Below are 26,077 nucleotides of genomic sequence, written 5' to 3'. Positions count from 1 at the left end.
CCGCTGTGTCCGCAACGCGCAGCATCCAGCTCGTCGGGCAGGCTGGATAATCGAGGGCGGAGCCACGAGATGCTGCGATCCGCCCAGACAACACCAATCAACCGCCTGGGATTAGCAACGATGAGAGCCTGGTTCTCAGACTGGACATGTGTCCTCACTTGTTGAATGTTTCACACTGAAGACACACTGTGAGGAGGGTCTGTCCCATTTGATAGAGTGCTGTGGAACAGTAATTACACCTCTGATCACTTCAATAATAATCATAATAACATGAACTTTATTTATTTTTGCGCTTTTCAAAGACAAAGCTTAACACTGTTTTGCAATAAAACTGAATTTCTAGAGCCAACAATTCTATTTCAACATGATTAACAAGACCAGATAACTTAACATGTAAAGGTTCAGTGTGTAAGATTAAGTGACATCTAGTGGTGGAGTTTCCTGTTGCAGCTGAAGAGCCCTCACCTCACCCTCCCCTTCCAAACATGGGAGAAAACCTGTGGTAATCATCAGTTGTGATTGATAATCAAAAGGTGTTTAGTTTGTCCCATTTAGGCTAATGTAAAAAACATGGCGGCCTCCATGGAGAGGACTCGCTCCTGATAAATAAAGCATTAAGGGTTAAGAAAACAACAATTCATACAATTTAGATGAAACACACTAGAGAAAACATCCCCAGGATTATTTTTTATTGAATTTCTGGCAATAGATCCCTTTCACCTAAATCTTACACAGTGAAGCTGTAACTTATAATTTCAGCTTTACATTATACACCATTCATCTAATTTTTTTCATTTTATTTATTATAAAGTATGATTTCTCATCTACACATCAGTTATCTTGCTCTGTGTTCCTCTGATACATACAGCTACAGGTTAAAGTCTGATTGTCTCAGGAGATTATCTTTACCCCGGATTCTCACCAACACAGATGTTAAAACACTTTAGTTCCCCATTTCACTGACAACAAACCACAGCGTCCTCATCCTAGCAGCACTAATGTTGTTACACAATGGCCTAAAGTCATAGGTCAAGGGTCCAAGTCCCCTGAATATATTTGATCATATCTTATTAAATCAGTTTCCTGGACGTTATATTAAAGTTGTATTTCAACACAGTAAGGTCTTATTGCTATTTACATACCATCTCCACACTCAGTATCAGAATCATGATGGGAAAATAATGAACTTCTTATCTTGCTTAATTTTTGACAGAATAAGTTTATCAAATGCCACAACTGTAGAATGTAAATACACTCAGCTCACCGTGGTATTTTACAGTAAGATAAAGTTGAGGCTAAATCTCTCATGGTCCAGTAATCTAAGATAAGAATGCAACGGACGTAGATTGAATAAGTGAAGGTCAGGGTGACCTGAAGAATGTTTTGGATTTTCCATCATCTGAAAGGAATGTCCACAAAAAAAAACCTCTGACTTCCCCTAACCATCACTCATCGAGACAGGATCCCTTCCTGTAAGCATATTTTCAAGTCTGATGTAATTGTATTTCTTCATTTTATAAATCCCGAACCTCCAGAAATTCAGTTTACAGTCAAATATGACAAAGAACATCAGAAAATCATAATATTTGACAATTTAAAAAGGCAAATGTTTTCTAACAAATTATTAGTTTATTATCAAACTAGTTTCCAAATATTGTTCTGTTGACCATGACACATGAAACATGGACAAAATAAATTAAATTATTAATAAGATGAACTGAATTTGCCCATGTGCTATTTGTTAATCAGATCTTTAGTCAGTGCATGTTATTAACATTTCTCAAAACCATGGAGTTCAGGTTGTAGTGACTCTGAAACCCTAAAGTCGGACAGATGTTATTCAAATGTGCAGTTTCAAAGAGCCTGAACTTAATAAAAAAGGGCATCTATTGAAATGGTATAAATAAAACTTTTATTTTACAGTTTATACGGAATTGTTTCGAGGTTCATTTTAACAATCTAACTCTGCAGTAAGAACACAGCTAACTTTAACAGCTCCACTGCTTGTAGACTATAAACCCTGTAATGAAACCTACATTATAGAGCTGCTAACTGACTCCTAACCATTGCTTTGAATTAATAGTTCAATCTTCTCACCGTCTTTGTGCTGGTTCGTGGGATTTTACTTTGACATTGACAAATGAAACCCTAGCTTCGGCAGAGTTTATGCTTTTGTATTTTATAATTCCAAGTTATCATTTATCTTGTCTACAGAGAGAAAAACACCTAATCTGTGTCATGCTGGCATTTTATTACATAAGCAAACCATTCAAAGATGATACTGGACAACACAACATCCATAACGCCTCTTTACTCTGGTGGATACTGCCTCCCTGTGGCTCCTTTCAGATCTTTTCTAAAGGGGAAGATTTTCAATTCTTCACAGTAGGTAAAAAAAAATTATATAAATTATAACAATAAAAGTCACACTGAAGAAAGAACTTGGCTTCAAATAACTAGAGGATGCTGATCTAATATTTTTTATAATACTAATATCTTTCAAGGATACATTTGACAATTTTTGTGTCATAATGCATTTTTTTCAAACCCAAATTAAGTTATGACTTTGCACCCAATGTGAAACATGACCTCTTATGTGTTGTTTATAGCTTTATAATTAATTGTAATCATGGAGGGGGGGGCCGGTAAATGTACAGTGCTTTGCAATCAAGCTTCTTTCAATGTGTGTAATATTCTGCATGCACATTTGCCTACTTACCCACCTCATCCCTACAGGCCACTAGAGGTCTCTCTTCTCATGTTTGCCTGTGTTGGATATTCTGAGAAACATAACAGTCCCATATTTGCTTTACACAGATGTAAAAATATTCAGAATATTGAATACCTGTCAGCCCTTTGCAGAGGACACCCAGTTAACCTCCAGCTTAACTATGTTCAGGGAGATTTTCTTTACAGCACATGCACATGAAATATTGACGAGGAGTGTGTTCTCCAGGGAACAGGGATGACTTCAGTATGCAGCTTGCATCACATTAGCTGTCTTGTAATTTATACTGCTCCTCTAATCAGGGTGATAGTACGTAATAGCTTTGCCTGGGTTCCCTTTTGCTCTGTTAATTGTCCCTATCTACCTCAATGAATTACCACGCCTGAATAGGGTCTTCTTTGCAAACTGTTGTGGAAGCTCATAGGAGCAATGGAGGTCAGATTTGCCATATGGTCCGTAAAGCCACCTATTAGATTTTAGTTAGATCTCTTTTGATTGGTTCTTCATGGCGAGAAAATTCCCTGTCCTAAAAAAAGGATAACAGATTACACAACATGCACTGGAAGCATAGAGTAACTAAATCCAGGATGACACAATTGGTGTCCTGACGACTGACACAGATGAACACATCACATGGTTGTGTATTCATCTGAAACATGCACATCCTTTTCCTTATCCACCCTGTGTATCATCTGAGCTGAGGCCTGTATGTGCTGCAGAGGGACTACTCTTTGACTTTCAACTGTGCTTTTCCTCGCTTTGTCCTATCCTTTCATTCATTATGTATCGTGAAATGAATTACGTCAGGGTCGTTGCATTTCGTGCTGCTTGGAGCTTGATAGCCCCATGGAAATCTCTCAGTATGAATAGTTTGGTTGTTCAACATGGAAAATAGGAGCAATTGTGATATATTTTGGGACTCCAAAATTTTGGAAATCTAATCATTTTTTGTCATATGATATTTTTCATTTTTGCAATATCTTAACAAGCAACGTTTTTGCAAAAATAAATTGTTAGATATCGCCACAACGGGACCTGTTACTTGATATCATTGTCATTTATTATATTTTAATGTTTTTGTTTGAGCGATAGATAGATGATAGATAGATGTACTTTATTGATCCAAATTTGTTGACGTCTTTGTCGAAGTGTGTTATAACTTTTGATGTAAAACAGGCATTGTATGTACGGAAGGTCCTGAAAATTAACTATTTCAATAAATTAATTAATATATTTGTGTGTATACATACATACATATTCTATACTGTGTGCATGCTTTTTTATATGGATGTATGTATTTATGTATGTATGCATGCATGTGTACAGTATATATGTATGTGTATATGTACGTATATATAGTGTCTATATATGTGTATATAGAGTGTATACTGCATACACATATGTTTGTATGCAGGTATGTATGCATGTATACACCTCACACACGTATATACTCTATATGTATATATTGAAGATATTAATGGAATTCCGTCACATTGCTACAGTTGATCTCTTTAGTATTTGACTATTTACGCTTTTATATCTACATGTTGTTACACCACTGATAAGAGGAAGGAACAAAGTCCTCTCCTAAAGCCAATGTGAGTTATTAAATAAATAACCATAATAATAACATTGTCCATGTAACGATTAGATTCACAGACTTCACACGAAACATATAATAACTTGTCTGGCGTGGAGCGTTCACGTGAAACCTGATAAATCAGATTTCACCAGCGGACGGTTTCTCCCCCGCGGAGCAGAAATAGCCTCCATGTGTTTGGTCATGTGACCACGCTACGTGAGCGAGTGGACGTGCGTGACGTAGCAGTGCGGGGCTTCGCTGGTTTCCTCAACCAAACACCCAGTGACACACTGAGGTGCAAAAGCTGCTCCGCCGGCGGAACACGGCTTTTTTACCCACTAACAAAGAGCCGGGACCGAAGGGGCCTCGTCGTCCGACACCGACTCGACCTCCGCCGCCGTCGAACCTGCCTCTGGACCGAAGGAGAAACACGGAGGAGAAGAATCCCTGCTCGCAAAAAAGAAAACCCACCGAAGCGCTGCTGCTTTTATTTTGCTGTGGAAAGGCGGGGAATACAAAGCGACGTGGGGCTCGAACCCGTCACATTCTGGGGACTAAAACACGGAGGGCTTTACCACAAAACCAGCTGGTGCTGCTGTGACCGCTCAGCGACAGTACATGGATTATCTGGTGAGTGCAAATGGCTGCTGGTTCGAACCAAACACTGGTCCCAGCAGTGAGTTTGGATCAGGTGTGTGTGTGTGCTAACCCAACAACACAGAGGTGTAGCTGCTCTCATGCTAATGTGTCAGCTGTGTGTGTGTGTGTCTGTCTCTCTCTCTCTCTCTGTGTGTGTTTGTGTGTCTGTCTGTGTGTGTGTATGTGTGTGTGAGGTCTAACCGGTTGATCCGAACCACGATCTGTTTACATGTGAAACACTGCTCGACCAGCTACACCCCCCTGTGGGTCAGTTAGCTTCACGGTGACACGCTGGAGCTGTTGATGTTTCCTGAAGCTGAGGGTGAAGCTGCAGGAGGATCTGCCAGAGTCCAGCTGTCACTTGTCTCCCTGGGTTCGAGGTGCATCAACCTCCTGGATGGTTTTGTTTGACCCCACGTCACCAAACGTGCCATGAGAGGTCAAAGCACTTGCACCGGCGTTGGCCATGGGAGAATATGGGTTTTTTGGGCCCTTTGCCCACATTGTAGGGACGGGGTGGGGAGCTGCTGGAGCCTCGCAACAATAGAGAGGAAGCCGTAGCTGAGGGCTTTCCCTGGGAATTCATAACGCCACAGAGGACAAAGACAATGTGCTGTCACGTCAGAGGGACGGCGTGAAGTGCACAGGAACCTGCCCACCCAGTGTTATCAGCTGGTTTGTAATGTCTCCTTCCCAAGACGTGGGAGCTGAAAGGACCTTCAAACTTCACCAGGACGTTTCTTTTAGAGTCAAGATTACAAAGTCCCGCTCTGCAACAAAGAGCAATGTGTCCGTACCCGACTGATGGATGTCTGGGGCTTCTGGCCTCTCGGTGTCTTGTGCTGATTTATTTTGTAAACTGTGTTCCATGTCAAAAGGAGAGTTGTTGGTACCAAAGGCACACACACACACACACACAGACACACACAGACACACACAGACAAACACAAAGGGTATTGTCGTCAATAAGAGCACCCTCGTGACACAGACTGAATGAAATCAGTTTCACCCCAAGCTCTCTTCTTTCTCTGCTTGACGTGCTTCGAGGACAGCACAGCCTTTATTCACTTGCATTAACATTACATCATAAGAGATCAGTTGTGGTCGAGTAAAAATAACCCATAAGTATTAGTCCGATTTGGAATATTAACACATTTAAGCTCTGCAGACATATTGAGAGCAAACAACGACGAAAATAGTCCGGCTTACGTGATTGGAGATTTTCTGTGACAAACAGTTTTCTGTGCGAGGCACAGCTGTAACTCTGTGGACCGTTGGAGCTTGGCTGTCCTGAGAGGTCGGCCACTCAATAGGCGCAGGGCCTCCTCTCCTGCTGTGCCACGCTGGAGACCTGGCACAGAACCCGGGCCCAAACTAGGTCTCGTTCCTTTAAATCAACAGGAAAGTGAAAAGACTTGTCACATAGCGGTGGCTGGGACGAGCGGGAGTGGGAGCACATCAGAGTTGCACATTTGCTGGGGTATTAACTGTGGTTTGAGTTGTGAATGTAGTACATAAGAAGTCTGGACTGTGCTGGATTCTGATTCAGCTGCATGGAGCTTTGAGCCCTCTGTAGAACTGTACTCCTGCCCGGTCGGTGCAATGGGGGGGGAGATCACAGGATACAGCAGCTCTGACAGAGGAATTTGGTGCTAGCTGTTGCCACGATACAGTCGTACCGAATTACAAGTGCGAGTGTGGAAAAGCTCTTGGACCCACAACCTTTTGCAGACTTCACCAGAAAGGACACAATGAACGTGTTGTGAGGTGACATCAAATACATGAAAACAAACTAAGACCGTATTCTTACTTTCACTTTCTCTAACTCCGACCAGAGCATTCAGCATTATTGTTGTTATGGATAGTAACTTCCTCTTTTGTTGGCCAATAATAATCAGCTGACACAGACATATTATCTGAGACGTTTGCCATTATGTGCCGATATTACAACTTTTATCATACAGAATAAATTATGCCGAAAGAATAAAATATAATGTTTCCTTTTTACATTAAGAATGTTTATTTTCTATATAACTTTCAAGTTCTTTATGTTTGTGTTTTTATCTTTATGTTTTTTGTTTGTTTAAACTGTTAAATATCAGGTGACAATTAGATTTCTTTGCCATAATTGTTTAATAATAACATCTTAGGTATCATTGTTATAATATATCGGCCGATATTACTTTTGATCAGATATTTTGTACACCCGAGCATCTTTACCAGAACCAGTCCTGAAAAATCCATTTTGTTCGAGCTCGACTCAACTCACTCCACTGCACAACATTTGTTTATTTATGCAAATCCACCTCCTGAAGGTTATTTCATCAATCTCACTCAACCTTTGCCATTGATATCGAGTTATTTATGGCTGCTTCACACAAACGACTGAGGCTTATCTCAGGTGGACTGACTCTCAGGTTGTCTGTGCAGCTCTGCCCTTGAAGAAGACAGATCTGTGAGGCTGTAAAAAGAATTATCTTTGCCTGGTGTTAAACAGCCAGTATGAGTTTGGTGGAATTTATATGGTGGGTTACATGTTTTCTTTGTGTGAAAAAGAGCTAAGCATTATTCTATCATATTATTTGATTTGGATTTCAATTCAACGGTTCAGTTGAATGTTTAATTTTGATTGAATTCGATGCATTACACTTGATGCATATCTCTGTTAAGTGGTGGATTTGTGTATCTGCAATCATACTTTAAATCATTAAAACTCATCATCAAAAAGAATAACCCATTACATGTAGCACTTAGGCTTCAGTTTTAATTGCACTTTAGAAAAAACGACTTGCCTTGAACATATCTACAGAGATAATAATTATATCTTTTGAAGGGATGTTGAACCTCACTTGAACTTTCTAAAAAATTGCAAAGAAAACAGTTACACAGTCGTCAGGACTATTAATAGTTTTGTCAAGTCAAAAGGACCAAACACCTGTTTAGCTTAGTGTCAGTGAGTGCCTCTGCTGTCCACCACCTGTTTACATTACCCCTGGTTTCCTGTCTGTGTAGGTGCATGAACAGAACATGTAGATTTGTAATGTGGAGTGCGCTGACTGGTTGTTGGAAGAGATGTAAAGCAACAGTTGGAATAAACTCAGCAGTTATTATTTACCTCTCTGTATAACATGGAAATCTCAAAGCATAGTCTATTAGGAAACCTTACCCAGAATTCTAATCAAATAGTTATAAGCTTCCGTTTTCAGGCTCTTATTGAGGCAGGATTAACATTGTTTTCATGTTGGATGAATGTGGGAGGGTGTCCTTGAAAATTCTGCAACTCTCACCTTTTGTGAGGATGTTAAAACACATCACACCTTTTTAATGAAAATAAATTGTCTTGATAGAAGCCTGTGTGAGTTTTTTGGCAGACCAGCTGTACTACAGGGCCCATCTCCTGCACATAGCAGGCTATAACAGATAGACATCTCTCCACTGCCACACAGGAAGTGGAGCTGTGAGGGATTTCTTGGCAGCATTTGAGTCCAGCCTATGGGATACAAGGCTGCTGTTACTGTTCCTTTCAATCTTGTCCCCTGTCTGACCGTGTTACACACATCACTGGTGCCGGCAGACATCTCTGCCAAACTCCCTTCAGAGGCGAACAGAAAGCACCAACACCTACACAACCACCATCTCACAAAAATATTTCTACAGATATCAGGCTTTACTTTGAACGGAGAGGTCAACCAAGTCGGCCACAGATCCCTGAACATACCCGTTATTTAGGTTGCGGTGCCCCCAGCGGTAATGTCAAATACCTTTTCTGAGCACAACAGCATTCCTGACTTTCTGTCCCTGCTTCGAAGCTTCCAGCTGCACGTCAGGTTTCAGTGTCTGCTGGTTAGCTCGGTGCAGTGATTCCCCTGTGTCTGTGGAGAGTGCTCATGAGTCAGCACCTCAGGCCGGAGCAGCATCAGTGTTGCTCAGGAAGATGAGGGAATAGCTAGGGGGTTCATAAAGTGATAATTATGAGGATCACTCTGAGCTCCATATTGATGTCCACATAACTTGGATGGACTGTCCGTCTAAAGAATTAGTGAACTTTATTTATATTTTTATTGCGTTTTATTTCCTTTACATTCTCTCAGACCATAACCACTCCCATTGTGTTGGTCCATACAAAGCTTGTCCTCACTAGAAAAACAAATGTATTGGATATTGATTTGCTGCGGTGGTGTATTATTCTACTCTAATTTCTTTAAAGAGCTGTGGGTCCTTAATAGCCATAAACAAATGCAGATTGATAATTAGCTTTATCGTGAACTGAGGTTCCGAGAAAATCATATATTGTTGAATGAGTTTAGAACAAATTGAATGATCTACTATAGCAATATATGACAAACCATTAAATCAAGATAAAAAATATTGAATCAGTCAGTGTCGATATTTAACACGATATTTAAAATTATTATATTTCAAGTGTATCGACTGATATTTTCCTCCTGGTGAAGGTTCTGGTTTTGCACTCTTCTATATGAGCAGTGAATGTCAAACACTTGTTTAACAGCAAAACATTTTATAAAAGTGTTATAACAACTCACTGAGCTTTCACAATTCCTAAATATGACTTAAATATAAATATGGAACTTTTGTTACATTCAGGTTTTCTGCAGGGAATACATGTGTATGTGAGTGTATTCATACACAGCTTCATGTTGTGCCAAACCAATAATATCAAACTAATGGCATTGTGGTTGGTGTGTAATCACAGTCCCGATACACTCAGGCACCATGTGCACCCAGCAGGGTTTCCTCTATGATTTCTTTAGCGGGGGGTATAACCTTGGCATTTAAAAACTGTGAAATAAGCTGACACTTCACTGCAAAATAGAAATAGATTTACCTGAGTTGCAAAGCTTGCAGCCTAGTTGAAAGTGTTTAATTACAATATAAAAATAAATTCAAGGCTCTGTCATACGGAAACCTCCACTATTACTATTTGGACTATTTGAATAAAAAAAATTATTGGGAGTAAAGCTGCAAATTTCTCCCGCAGTCCGCTGCCTCTGTGAAAAGCAGAGGGAGAAATATCCTCTCCCATAATAACCACCAAAATGGAGAAGATGGTGGTGAATAAGCTATGGTTATATTTATTTCAGATGCTAGCAAAACTATCCTAGCTGAGTTAATTCTATGCTCTCAACCAAAGACTCCAGAGTGCTTTGATTCAACTGTGCCCAAGTGCGGAACACTTCAGTTCAATGTGAGGGCAGGCCATCGGGGGGGAATTGGGAGGAAGGACAGGACTCCAGAACAGTACAAGGCAACATGGCCTAGTGTGAGTACATCCTAATTCGGAAATCAGCATATATATATATTTATATAGTGGTTATGCAAGACAGGGACAGTAAACATTTTTCTGATATTGTCTATGATCCACCAGCCCTCTGCTGTGATGGGATTTCGTCCAGTCTGATTACTCTGAGTGGCTTTGAAAGTGCAAGTGAGGTAAAGGATGGTTAACTGCATTTTGAACAGTAGGTTTTTGTCTCTATAATCATTCAAATAAAAGTGAAATTAGTTTTGCAGTGCAGTACAGTTAGTATTCTATGTTCTAAAACTGCAGGTCATCAGCAGCAACTATCACAAGACAGCTGAGCTGACCAAAACAAGCTATTTGAACATGACTCACAGATCCCCACGAACAGACGGACTTCGGACAAAGCGTCCCACAACAGTCACAGAAATCCCCACGACCGCTGTAAGCTCTAGTGGTCGATCGCTTCATCCTCCTCCTCCATGCAAAGAGAGCACTGGTTTCCATACCTCATGCTTCTCGTACAGTACGGGGAACAGTGTGTGGGTGTGTAATGGTGACTAATCCAATTTGCAGTCTTATTCTGTATCCCTAGTTGTCACTGAGCCCTTAATCTCTGCGGAGAGAGAGAAGAGAGACAGAGAGAAGAGAGAGAGAGATTCTCACAAACTAATCTCAAGCTTGTGTCTGTCCACTGATCCCTGAGAATAGTTGTGTGTTTTCGGTGAATGAACACGAGGCGTAAACACGAGACCGGAGCCTCGGTGCCGTGCGTCTACAAACCCCTTCACTCTGCTGCTCATGCTTGAATCAAAATGGCTTGTGGATACGGGCGACTGGCGGTGAGATGATGAGGGGCTGGACTCCTGCTGTTGACCTGACACCGCTGTGTGCCGCTGCTCCTGGTCGTCCTCCGCCCAGTCACCTGCTCCAGAGGATTGGCTTGTTTGTTGCCGGGGTTACGCTGGCTGGTGAGCACAATGTCGGAGCACATGCAGCTCTCCCTCGCCTTGTGCAGGATTGGGCTTTACACGGTAAGAAATGAATACATGTGGCGCTCTGTTGGTTAGAGAGCAGCAGGGATTTTGTGTGTGTGTGTGTGTGTGTGCTGGATGGAACGCCGTTAGTTTCACCATGGTTTTAATCTTCCACTGTTGAAGCAGATACCGACCGAGCGCCAGTGGCTGCTGCTGCTGCTGCTTCACTGTTGCTTGGTCACTGAGTAGAGAGAGAGCGCGCTTCGCTCCATTCGAGTGGGTGTCAACGTTATATTAAGGTGGAACAGGTGGAGAGCAGCACTGTGATGTAAATTAAACGTACAGAGAACAGGCCGCGCGCTCTGAGTATCAAGGCTGTTTCTCAGACAATAGAAACAAAGAGAGATAACGGTGCTTTATTCCTGCATCTCCATTCAGCTTCTTGGTCAACGATGAGTCTTAAGCACAGTGCACTTATTAATGGATACATTCATTTCATGCAACAGATGGAGGAAATGTGGTTAAAGTTGTTTTCGTCTTCTTGGTGTTATTGGTGAAAGATGTTAAACATTAATGAAATTGTGGTGTTTACCTGTTTATAATATCCAACATCATGAGTTTTTGTGAAATGTTCATGTAGAGCTGGGTGATATGACTTAAAAATGATAACATATATTGTGTACTGCTATATCATTATACATGATATAAGTACATATGTCAATATGTTGACATTTCCTTTATAGCACTTTAAAAAGCACACAAGTGTGATGATTTTAGTAGCAACATATTGTGAGTCTGCATTAAAACGTTAAGATTTTTTATTGATTCGTATTTTTATAGGGTTTCATGTGCAACTAATTTGTCGAGTTGCTGCATATTTTTCAGATAACTGTGTTTTTTTTATTCCCCTTTTTCCTAAATACAACATTTTCTTTTCCCCTTTCCAAACTGTGACATGTGTAAACACTCAACCGGTTTATATGATATGACTTTTGCTCTCTTCAGGCTGTTCACTTTTCTTCCTATGCATCTGAGACAGACAAATCCATATGAGAGAGCAAGACAGCGACATGTCAGAGGGAGTCACCTGTCTGAGGCCTTGTACTTGATAATTGTACGTGATAAAATAATGTACTACATCGTACATAGAACAAGACACATGGAGTATACTTCAGAGATCTCCTACCTCTAGTTTGCACCGGTTGTAATTTAACCAAGGCTGATGACTCATGTTGCATATTGTCAGGTTCCCAGTTATTCCCTGACTAGCTTAGTTAGTCAGGGAATAACAGACAAGGGTTATTTTATAATGGGAGTGTTTAACATTAAGATTTTGCTTGATTCGCATGATGCACATTTAAAACTGTATCTCAGCCGTGGTTAATCTTTTCAAGTATACAATAAGTGGAACTACAACAGATGGGCATTAGGTTTATTGGATCTGAAGGTAACTGAACATGGTTCCTCTGTTGTAGCCTGTGGTGCTTTTGTGGATCGTGAAGCCAGTGAATGATTTCTACACGTTCCATGAGTGTGCGTGCACAGCCACAGGACATGGTGAGCACAGCCCAGAGCAGTACAGGTCAATATGTTGAATTGTGGGAAGACGGTTTGAAGATATTAGAGATTTTTAAGGCTGATAATAAGTGAGGGAGTTTGACAAATGGTTTTGGACCAGTCGTACCATTAGCATAACGGCCTTCAGGCCCTCACTATGATAGACTGTGGGATTATTGAGTGCGTGAAGTGGGGATCGATGCAAGTCTAAGGCTAAGCTTGTGTAGTTCAAAGAAGTGATTATTTTTATTGTCTTGTGGGCATTGAAGAGATTGAAGCCCCTGCTGAGTCACCACAATATCCCATAGAGTCGTGTGGAAAATCCGATCTCAGCATGTGATGCTCTGGGAGACCAATACTGTGATTCATCCCCTCTGCTGTAACATGTATGCAATACAAATTAGAACTTTGTCGTGAGAAAAACTTCACACTGACCTAATAATGAACCGTATCAATGATTTTAAAGCATGTTTATATTAGGCTTTTCTCTTTGGGTTTATAGTCTCTTGCTCTCATTGTCTCTTTGTGAACAACAGACCCTTCTTGTCATTACTCAATATAATCGTTACATTTTTTTGATGCTTTGGACTCTTCCATGTTCCTGCTGATTGTTCTCTCTGAAGTCACCCACTCACACTGTGCACACCAAAACAAGCAGAAGAGACAGCATGTTAAACCTTTGTGTAGTAATTTGTTTGAATCGTAATTTACTAACCATGTTAGTAGGCATCTTAATGTGTCTGGTTCAACAGGTGATTGATTCATTGATCAGATAATACCTTGGCTTCACATAAACCAGAGCAGCTCTTCTTAATGTCATGGTCAAAGGCCAAAAGCTGTATTTATAGCAGATAAAGGTCCCCAGAGCCCTTTTTAGGAAATGCAGTAGCTGAGACGTGCCTCCTTAAAAAGGTAATTACACATTTGGGCTCTGGAGCCTAAAGAAAAACTATGCTGTCCATCACTTTGAATGAAACAACACAATACAGTGACTTACTAGTCTAATTCATTAGAACAAGATGTACCTTTCCACTGAGGGAATGAATCAATGTAAGCGCAGATGTTGTGAGGAATAATAAAGCATTATGATTATTATACAACACACACCCATTTATTGGCCTAGAGATCATCAATTTGTGAGTATGAGTGAAATACAAGGCTGAACTAGAAATAATAACCTTGGCCATGGTTTTCTTTGTCAGGGCTCCTGTTCCCTTCTTGTGTGAAGTATGAATCCAGATAAACAGTCCAATCATTCCACAGCCCTGCAGAGCTACTGCTGCATACGTTTGAACAAAAGATCCCTATGTTCCAACTTATCCTTGCATACATATCTGACACATAATGCTGCATTAATCACATTGTATCATATTTAACTTAAAGGCTGCAGCTAGATTTAGTTTGAGTCCTTGGTAGCAGCAGGTGACATGGGGCATTAGAATAATTGACTGTGTGCACTGCAACCATAGCTACTGCTCTTCAGACCTTGTCTTTGCAGGATGCCTTAACCATTAAGGGTCTAAGTGATCGTATTGGGCATCTTGTGGTCACCTCATTATGCTATTAATGGAGTGGAACATGGCTGTTCCACTGGTTTGCAGGCTCCGACCCCCAGGCCCAAGGCCACATCATTCAGAACAAGACTTTCAGGACTGGGTCGTGCTTTATGTTTGGCAGGAGATTCTCCAATGATGTTGAGAAACATAGCCAAGGTCAAATCTTTTATCTCTCATACAGACCTGGAAAAAAATCATCCAGGACCGTATTTCCTCCACTAAATCCCTTTATAGTGGTCTAACATAGAAATCAATCCAACAGTTCTGCAATAAATCATTATAATGTTTTAGAGGGTTGTTCTTCCTCAGGGCTGCAGATTGTGGTGACATATGCTAGATTGATGGATATATGTTATTTTGTCCCACCCATTCAAATTGGTGAGTTATGGCTGAATAATTGAGATTCTTTTCATTAATAATTACAGAAATATTTAGTTTTTTTATACACAAGTTATGGTCTTTTCTGTACTTATTATATACATCTTTAATGTGTCATGGACAAGGTGGTTTATAGATTATAAAGTCTGAAAAATGAAGTTGTATGTTTTGTGCAGCTGCCACCACAGTGGTAACACCAGCATTAGTATCTGCCTGTATGCAAACTTTAGTTTTTTTAAATAATTAATGCAGAAAATACACATTTGAGTTTCGATTTTACAAAAACATTTGGTTTATTTTCTTAATTTAAATTCAATATATTTGGTTGTGTTTGTATTTTCTTCTTAAATAGACTTATTGGTTATAAGTTCATGGTTAAACTGTAAAATATCAAGCCTCAATTACATTATATATGGCTGATATATCAGGAACATTTTTACACTCAAAAATCAGTATTTGCCTGACTCAGATTTTGAGTTTAAACATCACTTGCACATTAAAATAGAAGAGTCTGCTGCAAACAGTTTCATTCAGAAATAGAGCAGAATACCGTTCTCTGTATCATTTTACTTGAATCATTTATCAGCCTCTTGCTGAAGGCTGTGTTTGACATCCGAGGAGTGAGAGTGTTGTGATGGTGTCCTTTGTCCCCTGGGTTCCTCTGCTGTGCACAGTGTTTTTTCCTGGTACCACGGGCCTGATATGTTTGGCCTCACTCATCAGCTGCGAGCAGCCACCTCCTCCTGTTACCTTTTCACACCAATGCCATATCCGTTTAGAGTTGTGATTGTTACCATTCCCACTCTCCTCCCTCTTCTTTCTCTTTTAAGTCGGCCTTTGGGTTCAAGATGAGCTACTGGTGTCATCCAAGCCTTTACTGTTCTCTAACTGTCAGTGATTCCTTCGTGCCTCTGATGCTTTTCCAATGGATCTGCAGCATAACAACCTGGAGTTGCCGTTTCATATTTGTTCACTGTTGGATCAGATTTTTGCAAGTTCAGCCCGGCTCGCCACTTAATAACAGGAGAGTTTTGGAAGCAGAGTTTCTATGCATGCCTGGTTTCAAATAGATAACTGTAGATGTTTCCAGCTGCAGTGTTCAAAGTTCACAAAGACGCGTCGGTGAGAGTAGGAAAACACGAATGATTGACCACGTGGCTTCTTGAGCTTAGAGGTTAAATGGCTGATGAAAAGTTTAAGTTGCTGTATATGCATGTAAATTGTAAAAAATAAGAGCAAACTTCACTTTGACTGTTTTGTACTTCCCATTGTACTGCATCATTTTAAATACTATAGTTGCATAAAATGTAATAACCTATCAAAATGTAATTTAAATAGTGCTATAAATAGCTGAAATTTCTAAATCGATGTGTTAATTGGTCTTTTATCTGTTTTTATGTCAAAAGAACAGTATGATAGGAGTTCTGCTTATATTTCTTCTATCGATTACTATTTATCAATCCAATAATAAAGCTTTTTAGTTCCTCTCCCTCTAAATTCTGCCAGTTACCAACTGGTCCACAGGAACCTAATCTGTCCAATTCAACAGTTAAATCCACAGGCGTAGGCGAAGGTGGTGGAGAGTCCTAGACAACAGAGAGCAGGCTGTTGTCGTGAGACTGCATGTTGAGCTGCTAGTCAAATCTGGCACTTACAGTGTGCTGCATATTCACCACTATTGGTTACTGTAAACAGCAATTAATATCCAATGCATCTCCCTCCATGGCCTCATGTTTCTGTCACACATGTAAATATGCAGAATCAAGCAGCACTCTGACATCTGCTCCACGGGGTCTTTACAGTAGAGACAATCTGCAGTCGACACAAATTTGACCTTCAACTGTCGAGGCTCTGAATTCACAACTTGTCCTGGCAGTTGGTTTGAATACAAATTCCTTTGATAACATTTCGGAAAATAAATCTGAGTTGCAGTGTTTGGAGGAAATCCCAACACCGACCTCTGAAATGACGATTGTTGTCTGCGAAGGCATCCTGTTTTCAGGAGGAGATATTTTTAGCTGTCTTATCTTGAGATTCTCCAGGAGTTAGGGTGTAATCCACTTGTCTTTATAACTCATTATCAAACTGATCATAACATGAGCCTAGAAAACGAAAATTGCATCATTTATATGGAATAGATTGTTTTTTTTTTATCTCCGTCAAATTGTGTCCTTACAATTATTTTAGCTCACATAGACATTTAGAATGAAATGCAATCCAATATTTATACATATTTACGAAGCCTTCAGGACTCATAAACCCCAAGGACATATTGTTTTAGTCGTGCCTGTTATGTCATCAACAGGTTTTTGCACCGTAAATATACCTTTTTCTCACACAGTGTAAGCAGCGTTCATTTCTAGCTCACTTCCGTCCTTTTGAAAGGCAGGATGGGAGCAGCCAGTGCCTCATCCTGGGCCTTGAATATCCCACACTTCAAAATAAGCACAGGACCTGGTGGGATGATGATTGAACGATCACCAAGGGTCACCCTCACCCTATAGAGTACCGTTCGGCTGCCGGTCCTTACAGGGGATTTCTGTCACGTCAAGGATGTTTGGGAAGGAATTTGGCTCTGGTTGTTTGTGGGAAACAACAAAGAATAACTTCCTGTTCTAGATCTATTGGCCGACAGAGCAGGGCGACGCCACATTCGGCTTTCGTGCAACGACTGTACCAGGAACTTAGGGCAGACTTTTGACAGGACCACATTCTTTCTAGGCATGCCATGAAGACTTTTTGATAAAAGTGTTCAAAACCGTTGTGCAACAAAGTTGGAAACCATGGAGGTTGGGTTGTAGAGCAGCATATTTAACAGTGCCAGCTAGTCATGGAGGTAGGATAGAAAAATTGTGTGACCAAAATAAGCATGTTTATAGTTTATTGTGGAGGATGACATATGACCTGGGCATGTAAGAAAATCAACGCTTCAGTGAAGGACGCTACGGAGATGCCACAGTGAAAACTTAAATATTATCATTCATTGGAAATAACGCAAAACATTATCCAGCTTGTGGCAATAGGATAGTATAATGTGTTAAAGGTGGCAAACTTGTGGCAAAGGTAAGGTTAGATTTTTTTTATTTTTTAGATGCAACCAGACTCAATGTCTCTAAATATCCTTTTAAAACTGAGGATTCCACAAATGATTATAAGTCCAGTTTACTTTGAGTTTTGATGTTTGAGATTCAACAGTGAAATTAAACTAAACATCAACTATGCATGTCCGTTATTCATACGTTATTCATACTTTAATTATACTTTAATTCCTAAGTCCCTCTACTAACCCTCTACCCTTTGGGATCAACCTAACTTATATTAATATCTAGAAATAGCCGATGATCTTCCTCTCAGTGAAACACTTTGTTTGGGCTATGAAGACGGAACTGACAACGAGACGAGACATATGTGATGTTTGTGTTTAAGTTTCCACATCTCACTGTGTAAGTTGCACATTGGACCACATAGTCAAAAACACGTCTCGGCCATACATGTGCTAAACTCAGATTTAAGTTGAGCAGCACAGAGAAACTATTTTGGGTAACTGGAGGGAGCCTTCATATTTTCGTTGCATCAAGAAGATTCAGTCGCAATTGAAATAAAGTAATTTGCATTTGTTACACCGTTTATGTCATATAATCATTTATCTGTTTATACATCAACCAATCTGTTCTGTTGTCCTGTATTCAGAGGCCTCACTTACAGTGCCCTTGACTGTGAAACCCCTATCCTGCAGGCTTTGGTTGTTGTGAGACGTCTTAAAGGGTATTTCTCTTACACAATAGTCTTTGTTGCCCTGACATGACAGGGACCCATCTTCACAGTGAGCTGGGGTCCGCCTGTAGCACATATCCTAATATGCTTGTCCACAAGCCATTGTAATACCTGAGTGGGCAGCAAATTACTTTAGCAGTCCAAGCCAGAGGGCCTCTTTCTTTATGCGATCTGTCTTATTGGCTACCGGTCAAACCGAGTGAATTCAGATGGTTCTAAATGCAGAATGCGACTACATCTATACAAACAACAGGAACTGGTCTCGCTTCTGTTTACTTCTATTCAAAGTTTGTTCAGACTTTACAGAACGTGGGTGTTTTCTTATCATTATTGGATTGAAGGCTTTATGTCGGACATTTCTCTTCCCTCCTCTTGGCCCAGTTAGAATTCAACAGCTTTAAATGAAGCGGCAGGTTCCGGTCGAATATGATCAAATCTTCAATCTGTTTGTGGTTGATTGTCATTGCAGTTACCAGCTTACTGTTATTAAAGCTTTCAATTCAAAGGGATTTTTGATCATCCTCATATTTGTCCATCTTAGAACCGATCAACTGAAAAAAATATTAGTTCAGTGTGAGCCTTTTTTTTCCCTTCAGTTGTCAATGCCAGTTGTCAGGGAATATAATACAGAATGAGAATGGGTCATTTAACATGTGACATAAAAAGCAGTTCAAGGAAATTGTAGACAACTGTGTGAGGTTGGATTTGAAAGGTTGTGTCAGAAGCAGAATCTTTTCTCCATTCAGATAAAAATGGAGACCTGACTGCTCGCGTTTGTATTCAATGCATTCTATGGACACGTGAGACCATTCTCACAATAGACTTTCAGATGGTTCTGCTTTTACTCTTTTTGTTCTTCCAGTTCGGCAGTTGAAATCCTGCCTATGATGCCAGAGAGCGTGTACAAAATGTGACATAAGAAGAAAATGACAGCTCATAGCTGTTATGTGAAATCAGTCTGATTTGTTCCCTTCAGGATAAAATCCTTCATGTGATTTCTTTCTGAATGGTAGAATTTAATCAAGCCCCATTCAGAAAGAAATCACATTTCAAACCAGTCAAAGGATAAAAACATTCATCATTGTACAGTGAATGTTCGCGTTGGTTCTGTTTTGTGCAACTCGGAGAACAAATGTACATTCACCTTTTAATGACTTAAAAATGCAACAAATGTGTTGTGCAAATTGTTGTAGGAGGTTTGGGAAACTACATAAATAGATCAATTAGTAAAGTTATATTTCCAAATGCTAACTTTGTTTGTGAAGTCATTTAAAAAAAAAAAAAAGGGACTTCATGTGAATATACTTCAGGCACAATTCTCCACCTCATGTCTCTCGGTGTCTATCAGCAGCGCAGTCAGTCCAATCGCTGAGGGACTCCTAATTGTGACAGGGGAGCTGGTGCTGGTCATGCTCCAATTACTATTTCTGACAGCTCAATTTCCAGCTGCATGAAAAAGACGTCCCACCATGTTCAACACAAGTAATTAGACAAGTCTCTGCTGTGCCACAAGAACAGAATCAGGTCAAAGGAACTTTTGAAGCAGCGGTTAACAACATTTTACCTGACTATCCAGTAAGATTGAATTTATCACACATATGCTGTTCCCACTGTGACCTGTTCCCTCCACATATATACTCCTCTTTTGATCAGTGTGAGAACCAATCCCTTATCAAGGGGTTTCCTCTTCCAGTTTTGTTCAATGAGTGCAGATATTTTTATCCTCATGTGGAGGAGGTGTGACTGAAGTGGTTCTGGGCAGCTGTATTGTATAATTGCACAGACATTCATACAACAGCATATAATCATTTGGTAATTGCAAGCTCCCTTCTTATATGTCATTCAGAGTTAAAAACAAACCCTGCTCTGATACTTTCACTCCATCGTGTAAACTCAATCTTCACAGATGTTTATTGTCCTGGTGATGAGTGTTTTGTACTTATCTTTTAATCAGATATTTATTGATTTTAAATCACGAGTTAGTCAACAGTATTTTGTCTGCAGGGTTGTAGGGCTGCTTGTTTGCACACAACATTTTACGATTCAGAAATTAGGCTCTGACCAAACTTAAAAAGAGTGATTTCGTAGAAAAACACATTTATTCCTCAGAGTAAGGTACTGGCAAGTGTTGCTCTGTAGATACTAAAACTCACAAATTACAGTAGCACTAATATCAATCACATGATTCCCAGTACACACAAAAGTCTATTAAAATTCTTGGATTGACATAGGTACAGGATGGTCTTATCTTAATGATATAAATTGCTAAATTACTTTACTACAAATTTTCTCCCGCTATTAGCAACGTCAAAAGATGTTTGATGGTTCCTTCTGAAAACACATAGGATGAAACCTGTTGTTCTATAATATATGTCCATAACAGGGCAAAGGCACATCTTCTGATAGACTACTTGTAGATCCACAAACCACAGTGTAATATGAGTCAAGACGTGGCTGTTGGCTGTGGAGTTCCACTCATTTGGCTCCATCATGTATCTTTAGTGCTGGATTGCTTGGCTAACTGTACCTCACATACAACCTGATCCTGAGTTTCCACAAAAATATAATTTATTAATCAAAATCTGATGTATTTCCAAAGGTTGTTTTTCGATTTCTCCAAGTGCAGATGACTCTCTGTCTTCTTTACCACACGGATGCTGTTGAATTATTCTCTTGTCTCGGCTTGACCTACATTCACGTTCAGTCAATGAGAGCGACTGTGACTCCTGTGTTTCATGCTGGGCTCTCTGTGAAGCCACTCAGGCCCGTGTGAGAAACTGTGAGGCAGACGCTCTATGTAGTCCTCAATCGAATCTATATTTTCTACAATCAAATGTCTTTTTTTCCTCTTGATATTGAATTATGTAATTGAATTAAGGTTATTAGTTGACAGAACTGACCCACTGTCTCCCTCTCGAAAGATATTGACGTGCAGAACAAGAGAATCCGCTTTTCAAGAAAAGACTAAATAGACCGTAGTACTGGATTAATCAAACGCACAATTTATGGTGAGATAGCAGAGACTTTCTTTAAGCCTTTGTCAGCTTCATTTGTGGAAACATTAAAGAGCCTCTGCTGGAAATCAAAGGATGAAGATGTGCTTGGAAGTGTGAGTAAGCATTAAGACACTGAAGCGTGGTGGTGGGTGTCTGACCCCTGCAGAGGTGCTTCCCCTGTATTACTGGTCGAGCCATGTTCATGTCATGCGCAAAATTATTTCTCTGTTTCCGAAATCCCTTGTTTTAGTGTAACACTGTCACCGCTGACAATCCACCCTCTGTTCTCATCTCAAATATGTAAACCTTCCAAACTGGTTCTATCTCCGATTATTAACGATTTACATACCTTAGATCTGCTCCCCTGCAGGGTTATGAGAGTAAGGATCAGGCTGCCTGGGCTCCGTATGTGTGTGTGAGCTGCTGATCTGAAGAAAGGCTGATGGCGCCCTCTGTTGTCATTAAACACACATTGACACAAACTCTTATCCAGAGAATGACTGAATGCGCTGATGTTTTACTCATCTGTGTCATAAATCTTTTATGCCAGGTTACTCTTGTTTAATGGCCATTGCATAATGCAACTCCAGCTCCGTCCCTGTGTCCCTTTAAAACCCAACACTGGCATTTAGTGGAGTTTGTGTAACAAGGTAGTGACACAGACGAGTGCGTTTATAGCATTGTTTTTTAATGTTGAGAGGGTTGATAGTCAATCGTTTTATGTGTAAGTTCTCAGGCGACCAAACATTTTTTAGAGTTGAAAGAGGAAAAATGTCCCAAACCCGAATCACTGCAATTTTTCTTTTAGGACAAAACGACTTAAGTTATTCCTTATTACAAGATGCTTACAAAATCTGATTTTTAACCACTTACAGTGACATATTGAAGCAAGACATCAAACAAGCTAATGAAGACTAACACTGAAAAACAAGTCCATAAAAGTCTAATTTAATGTGCTGTAAATGGGGTGTTGTTCTGTTTTCTGTTAGAAACACTTAGGGCAAAGAGTGGTTGTAACTCACATCACAGGAATTCAAGACTTGTTCAGATGCAAATTGAAAAAGAAGATGTTTTAAAAACTGAGTGATACATTAATAACAATTTTCTCTCCGGTGATGAAACTAATTTTGATTGTGCCGAGCTGCTGCAGCCCAGGTTATTAATAGGAAACGCTGTATCTGCTCGATTACTTGCTTTTCTCATGATAATCCTGTATTTTACTGACTATCAATTTCCCCTTTATAGACAGAATACTGTATCTACTGTCTGTGAGCTTTGATTTAGCACAGGTTCTACATTTGGTTTCTAAATCCCCTTCATCTGTCAGACAGCTTGAGATCCTTCTTCCTGAAATGTAGTGATGTCGTCCAAAAGAAGCAGCTTAGATCAATTCATCGCTTTTGATCCCAGCTTCAGTTCACTGTTCATCTTGTGGATCTTTTAATCCTGACGTTTGTGCCACTGTAACCAATAAGCTATACTGGTCCCATTACAGGTTGTTCTTGTTAACACTGATTAATTACACATGCCAAGGAGGCTATTTCTTCAATGCTGTTTAACTGTTGGTCTGTTGGCAAAAGCAACTGAACCGATTTTATTGAAATTTGATGGAAGGGTGGAATATGAGCCAAGGAAGAACTCTTTACATCTGTTTTTTCTTCACTTTCTTTAACATTGGGACAAAGGGCATTTTTCTATATTTATTCTTTCAAGAAATAATGCAGATGTCTTGATAAAATCAGTCAGTATATGTGCTTAAGGGGACTGTTGTCTACTGAATGTGCTCTACTGAGTAACGTTCTAGTTCTTAAAGGTTTCGTTTTTTTGTATTTTGTCTGATACCAACAGGCAAAAATGGTGATTTTAATATATCAGAGCAAAATGAATGTCTTCAATTCTGAGAGAAGGAGAAAATGTTCAAATTTGAGCAACTGGATCCAACGTTTGTAACGCTGCCGTCTGAAACCATGGTTTGTGTATTTTGTGTACTTTTTAGTATACCAAAACAACTGGGTTCGCTTACATGTATATTTTTATTATAAACTAGTACAGACAATAACAATTTAAAGCATAAACTCAGTGTGCAAGTTCTTTGGTCCTAGTACCAGTCACTAAAATTCCCTTGTGTGTCCTCCAGGTGGAGCCATGTAGTCACAGATCGGCTCAGCTGCAAATTCTGAAGATGGTTTTAAAAATGTCCCTCTAATATATTTCATGATAATAATAGACTGACATCTACGTTTGTCTTTCACAGCACACACAGCCTGGAATTAAACTGGGAGAATGAACCTTAACGTACTTACTGGAATTAGATGAACATAGGCATCAAAACTCTATATGTACCAGTCATATCCTACTGTAGTTAAGGGTGTCACATACTTAACCCTGTAAGGGAAATCCCTTTCATGTTTTGATAAATGTTTTACATCACATGCTTAACTGTGGTTCATTTTAAGAGGCATTAACAATGATGGTCCTAAGAGGATGTGGGAACCAGGATGCAAACTGGTAATCACATGTAAGAGCCACATCAAGTGGACTGCTTATAGGGATTGTATTGTTTGCATTCATTTCTAAAACTTCAAAAACTAAAGTGAAAAGAGACACCTAAATGAAATGTTGAAGAATCCTCAGCACAATTGATGATAACAGACTGGAGGAATTTGCTCTAAACCAATAATTGTTGGGTATTGTATTTTCTATTCTTGTCATAGTGTAACTTTACAAGAAGATTTCACATTGCAGGTCATTTAAAGAGCGACATAACCAGACTTTCATGACTTTCATCTGCAAAATGTAACTACAGTTAAAGATTATCTACTCTCAGCAGACTAAAATTAATTCAAAAGAAATTCCAAAATACAAACCACCTTAAATCCCCCCCATCCATTCATGTCAGGTTAACACCAGGTGCTTCCTTTCAAGTTAGTTTTTCTGGATCTCTGTTGGGCTTTTTGACTAGCAGATATTTTTCCAGTCCCCTATTATACACATTCATCTACATTAGGTTAGGCTAGATACTAACCCTGTGGGGAGCCAGGCCCCAGGAAGGACTTAGGCTACCTCTGAATCAGGTTGTGCTGCACAGTGTCACAGGTAGGCCTGTGACGGATCATGGCACAGTTGGCCTCTGTCTGTTCTTTCCTGTCTCTGACTAAGTAAACGTTTCCCTCTGTGCTCAGTCTTTTATGAAAGCTGCTTTGCGCAATACTGGCATACGCACAACATCTGTCCATCAGCCTTGGCTCTTACTCCGTGTGTGTGTGTGTGTGTGTGTGTGTGTGTGTGTGTGTGTGTGTGTGTGTGTGTGTGTGTGTGTGTGTGTGTGTGTGTGTGTGTGTGTGTGTGTGTGTGTGTGTGTGTGTGTGTGTGTGTGTGTGTGTGTGTGTGTGTGTGTGTGTGTGTGTGTGTGTGTTGTGTGTACACCGGGACGTTCTTCTATTTGTCTGGTGTCCATCTCTTTTTCTGATAAACTATGATTTTGTTAGTGATGGGAAGTCTTGTTTTGTGTTTTTTCTGGATCACGGCACAATCCTTGAACAGCCTCACCACACACTCACTCTGTCTTTTATATAATTGTTTATTTTGTCATTACAAGAGGCGATTTCACAATGAGTGTTTGCATAAGTATGATCTAATAAGCAGCACACACTTTTATGAACCACCTCAGCTCTTGCCTGTGGTTTGTTTGCCTCTCAGTCCAGTGTATCCGGCTAGAATGACTGTTTCATTGTGGTCAGCCGATCAGAAGAGTATCTGTGGTTGATCCTCTGCCTTGTGGTTTCACAGTTCTTCTTCAGTAATTACACTGAGGATGATTGACCATCCAGTAGGTGTCAGGCTAATGCAGCGCAAACATGCACTGAAGACCCTTGAATGATAACAATTTTCCTCTTTGATACCTTACTTTACAATATCCCTGTTAAATATTTGTATTTAGCTGTTGTGTTGGGCAGTTAAAAGCTCAGCTGACTTATATTAATAACATATATTCGGTTCTGTGCCCGTCCCTGTAAAGACGGATGATGGATTTGTATAAAGTGATACGATTTTCATCCTCTTTGAAGTAGAAGAGACATGTGGTGTCCATTGGCTTTAGTCGAACACTCTCTGTGTGGGATTTGGTCGTGCAGTTTGTATAGTGGTAGCTTGCATACACATTTTCCTGATTTTGTCCACAGACTTTTCTGTCTTCACCATCTTTCACACACATGTTCGCTGCAGTCAGAAAGTATTAGGACAGTGGCACATGTTCTGCGGTGTCTGCTTTGTACTCAGTTACATTGGATTTGAAATAAAACAGACTATAAGGTTAAAGTGCTGTCTCTCAGCAATGATTTGAGGGTGTTTACAGGCACCTCAGTGTATAAATTATAATCCTCCCCCCTAAATGCCAGGGGACTTAAATATGACTAGAGTTAACAGAATCATGAACCAATCATAGTTTTGTTATCTTCCCTGGTGATGATATCCCAGGCCTGTTCTGCGGACTGCTTCACTTAAGTCTTGATGTAAGAGCTTTTTTAACGTATGATCACTTTCTTCAGCAAGTGAAAGGCATCAGTATAATTGAGGACACACAAAGACTGGGCCAATCATTAGTGCTCCTTTTGTTGTTTAAAAACAAACA

The 26,077-nt window shown here is 40.0% G+C and overlaps 1 protein-coding gene across 1 annotated transcript in view; it reads left to right on the top strand.

The window, feature by feature from the left end:
- The first annotated feature begins 4,566 nt into the window (after positions 1-4,566).
- arl15a (ADP-ribosylation factor-like 15a) overlaps positions 4,567-26,077 on the top strand; it is an 89,771-nt gene continuing 68,260 nt past the window's right edge. Inside the window, exon 1 of the mRNA XM_053420615.1 lies at positions 4,567-4,940. Coding sequence (XP_053276590.1) covers positions 4,929-4,940 — 12 coding nt within the window. The 5' untranslated portion in view covers positions 4,567-4,928. The remainder of the gene's footprint in view (positions 4,941-26,077) is intronic.

Source organism: Pleuronectes platessa, chromosome 4 (assembly GCF_947347685.1).
Source record: "Pleuronectes platessa chromosome 4, fPlePla1.1, whole genome shotgun sequence".
In the NCBI taxonomy this organism is placed as follows: domain Eukaryota; kingdom Metazoa; phylum Chordata; class Actinopteri; order Pleuronectiformes; family Pleuronectidae; genus Pleuronectes; species Pleuronectes platessa.
The sequence above is the reverse complement of the archived record's forward strand: the minus strand, read 5'-3'. Positions and strand labels throughout refer to the sequence as shown.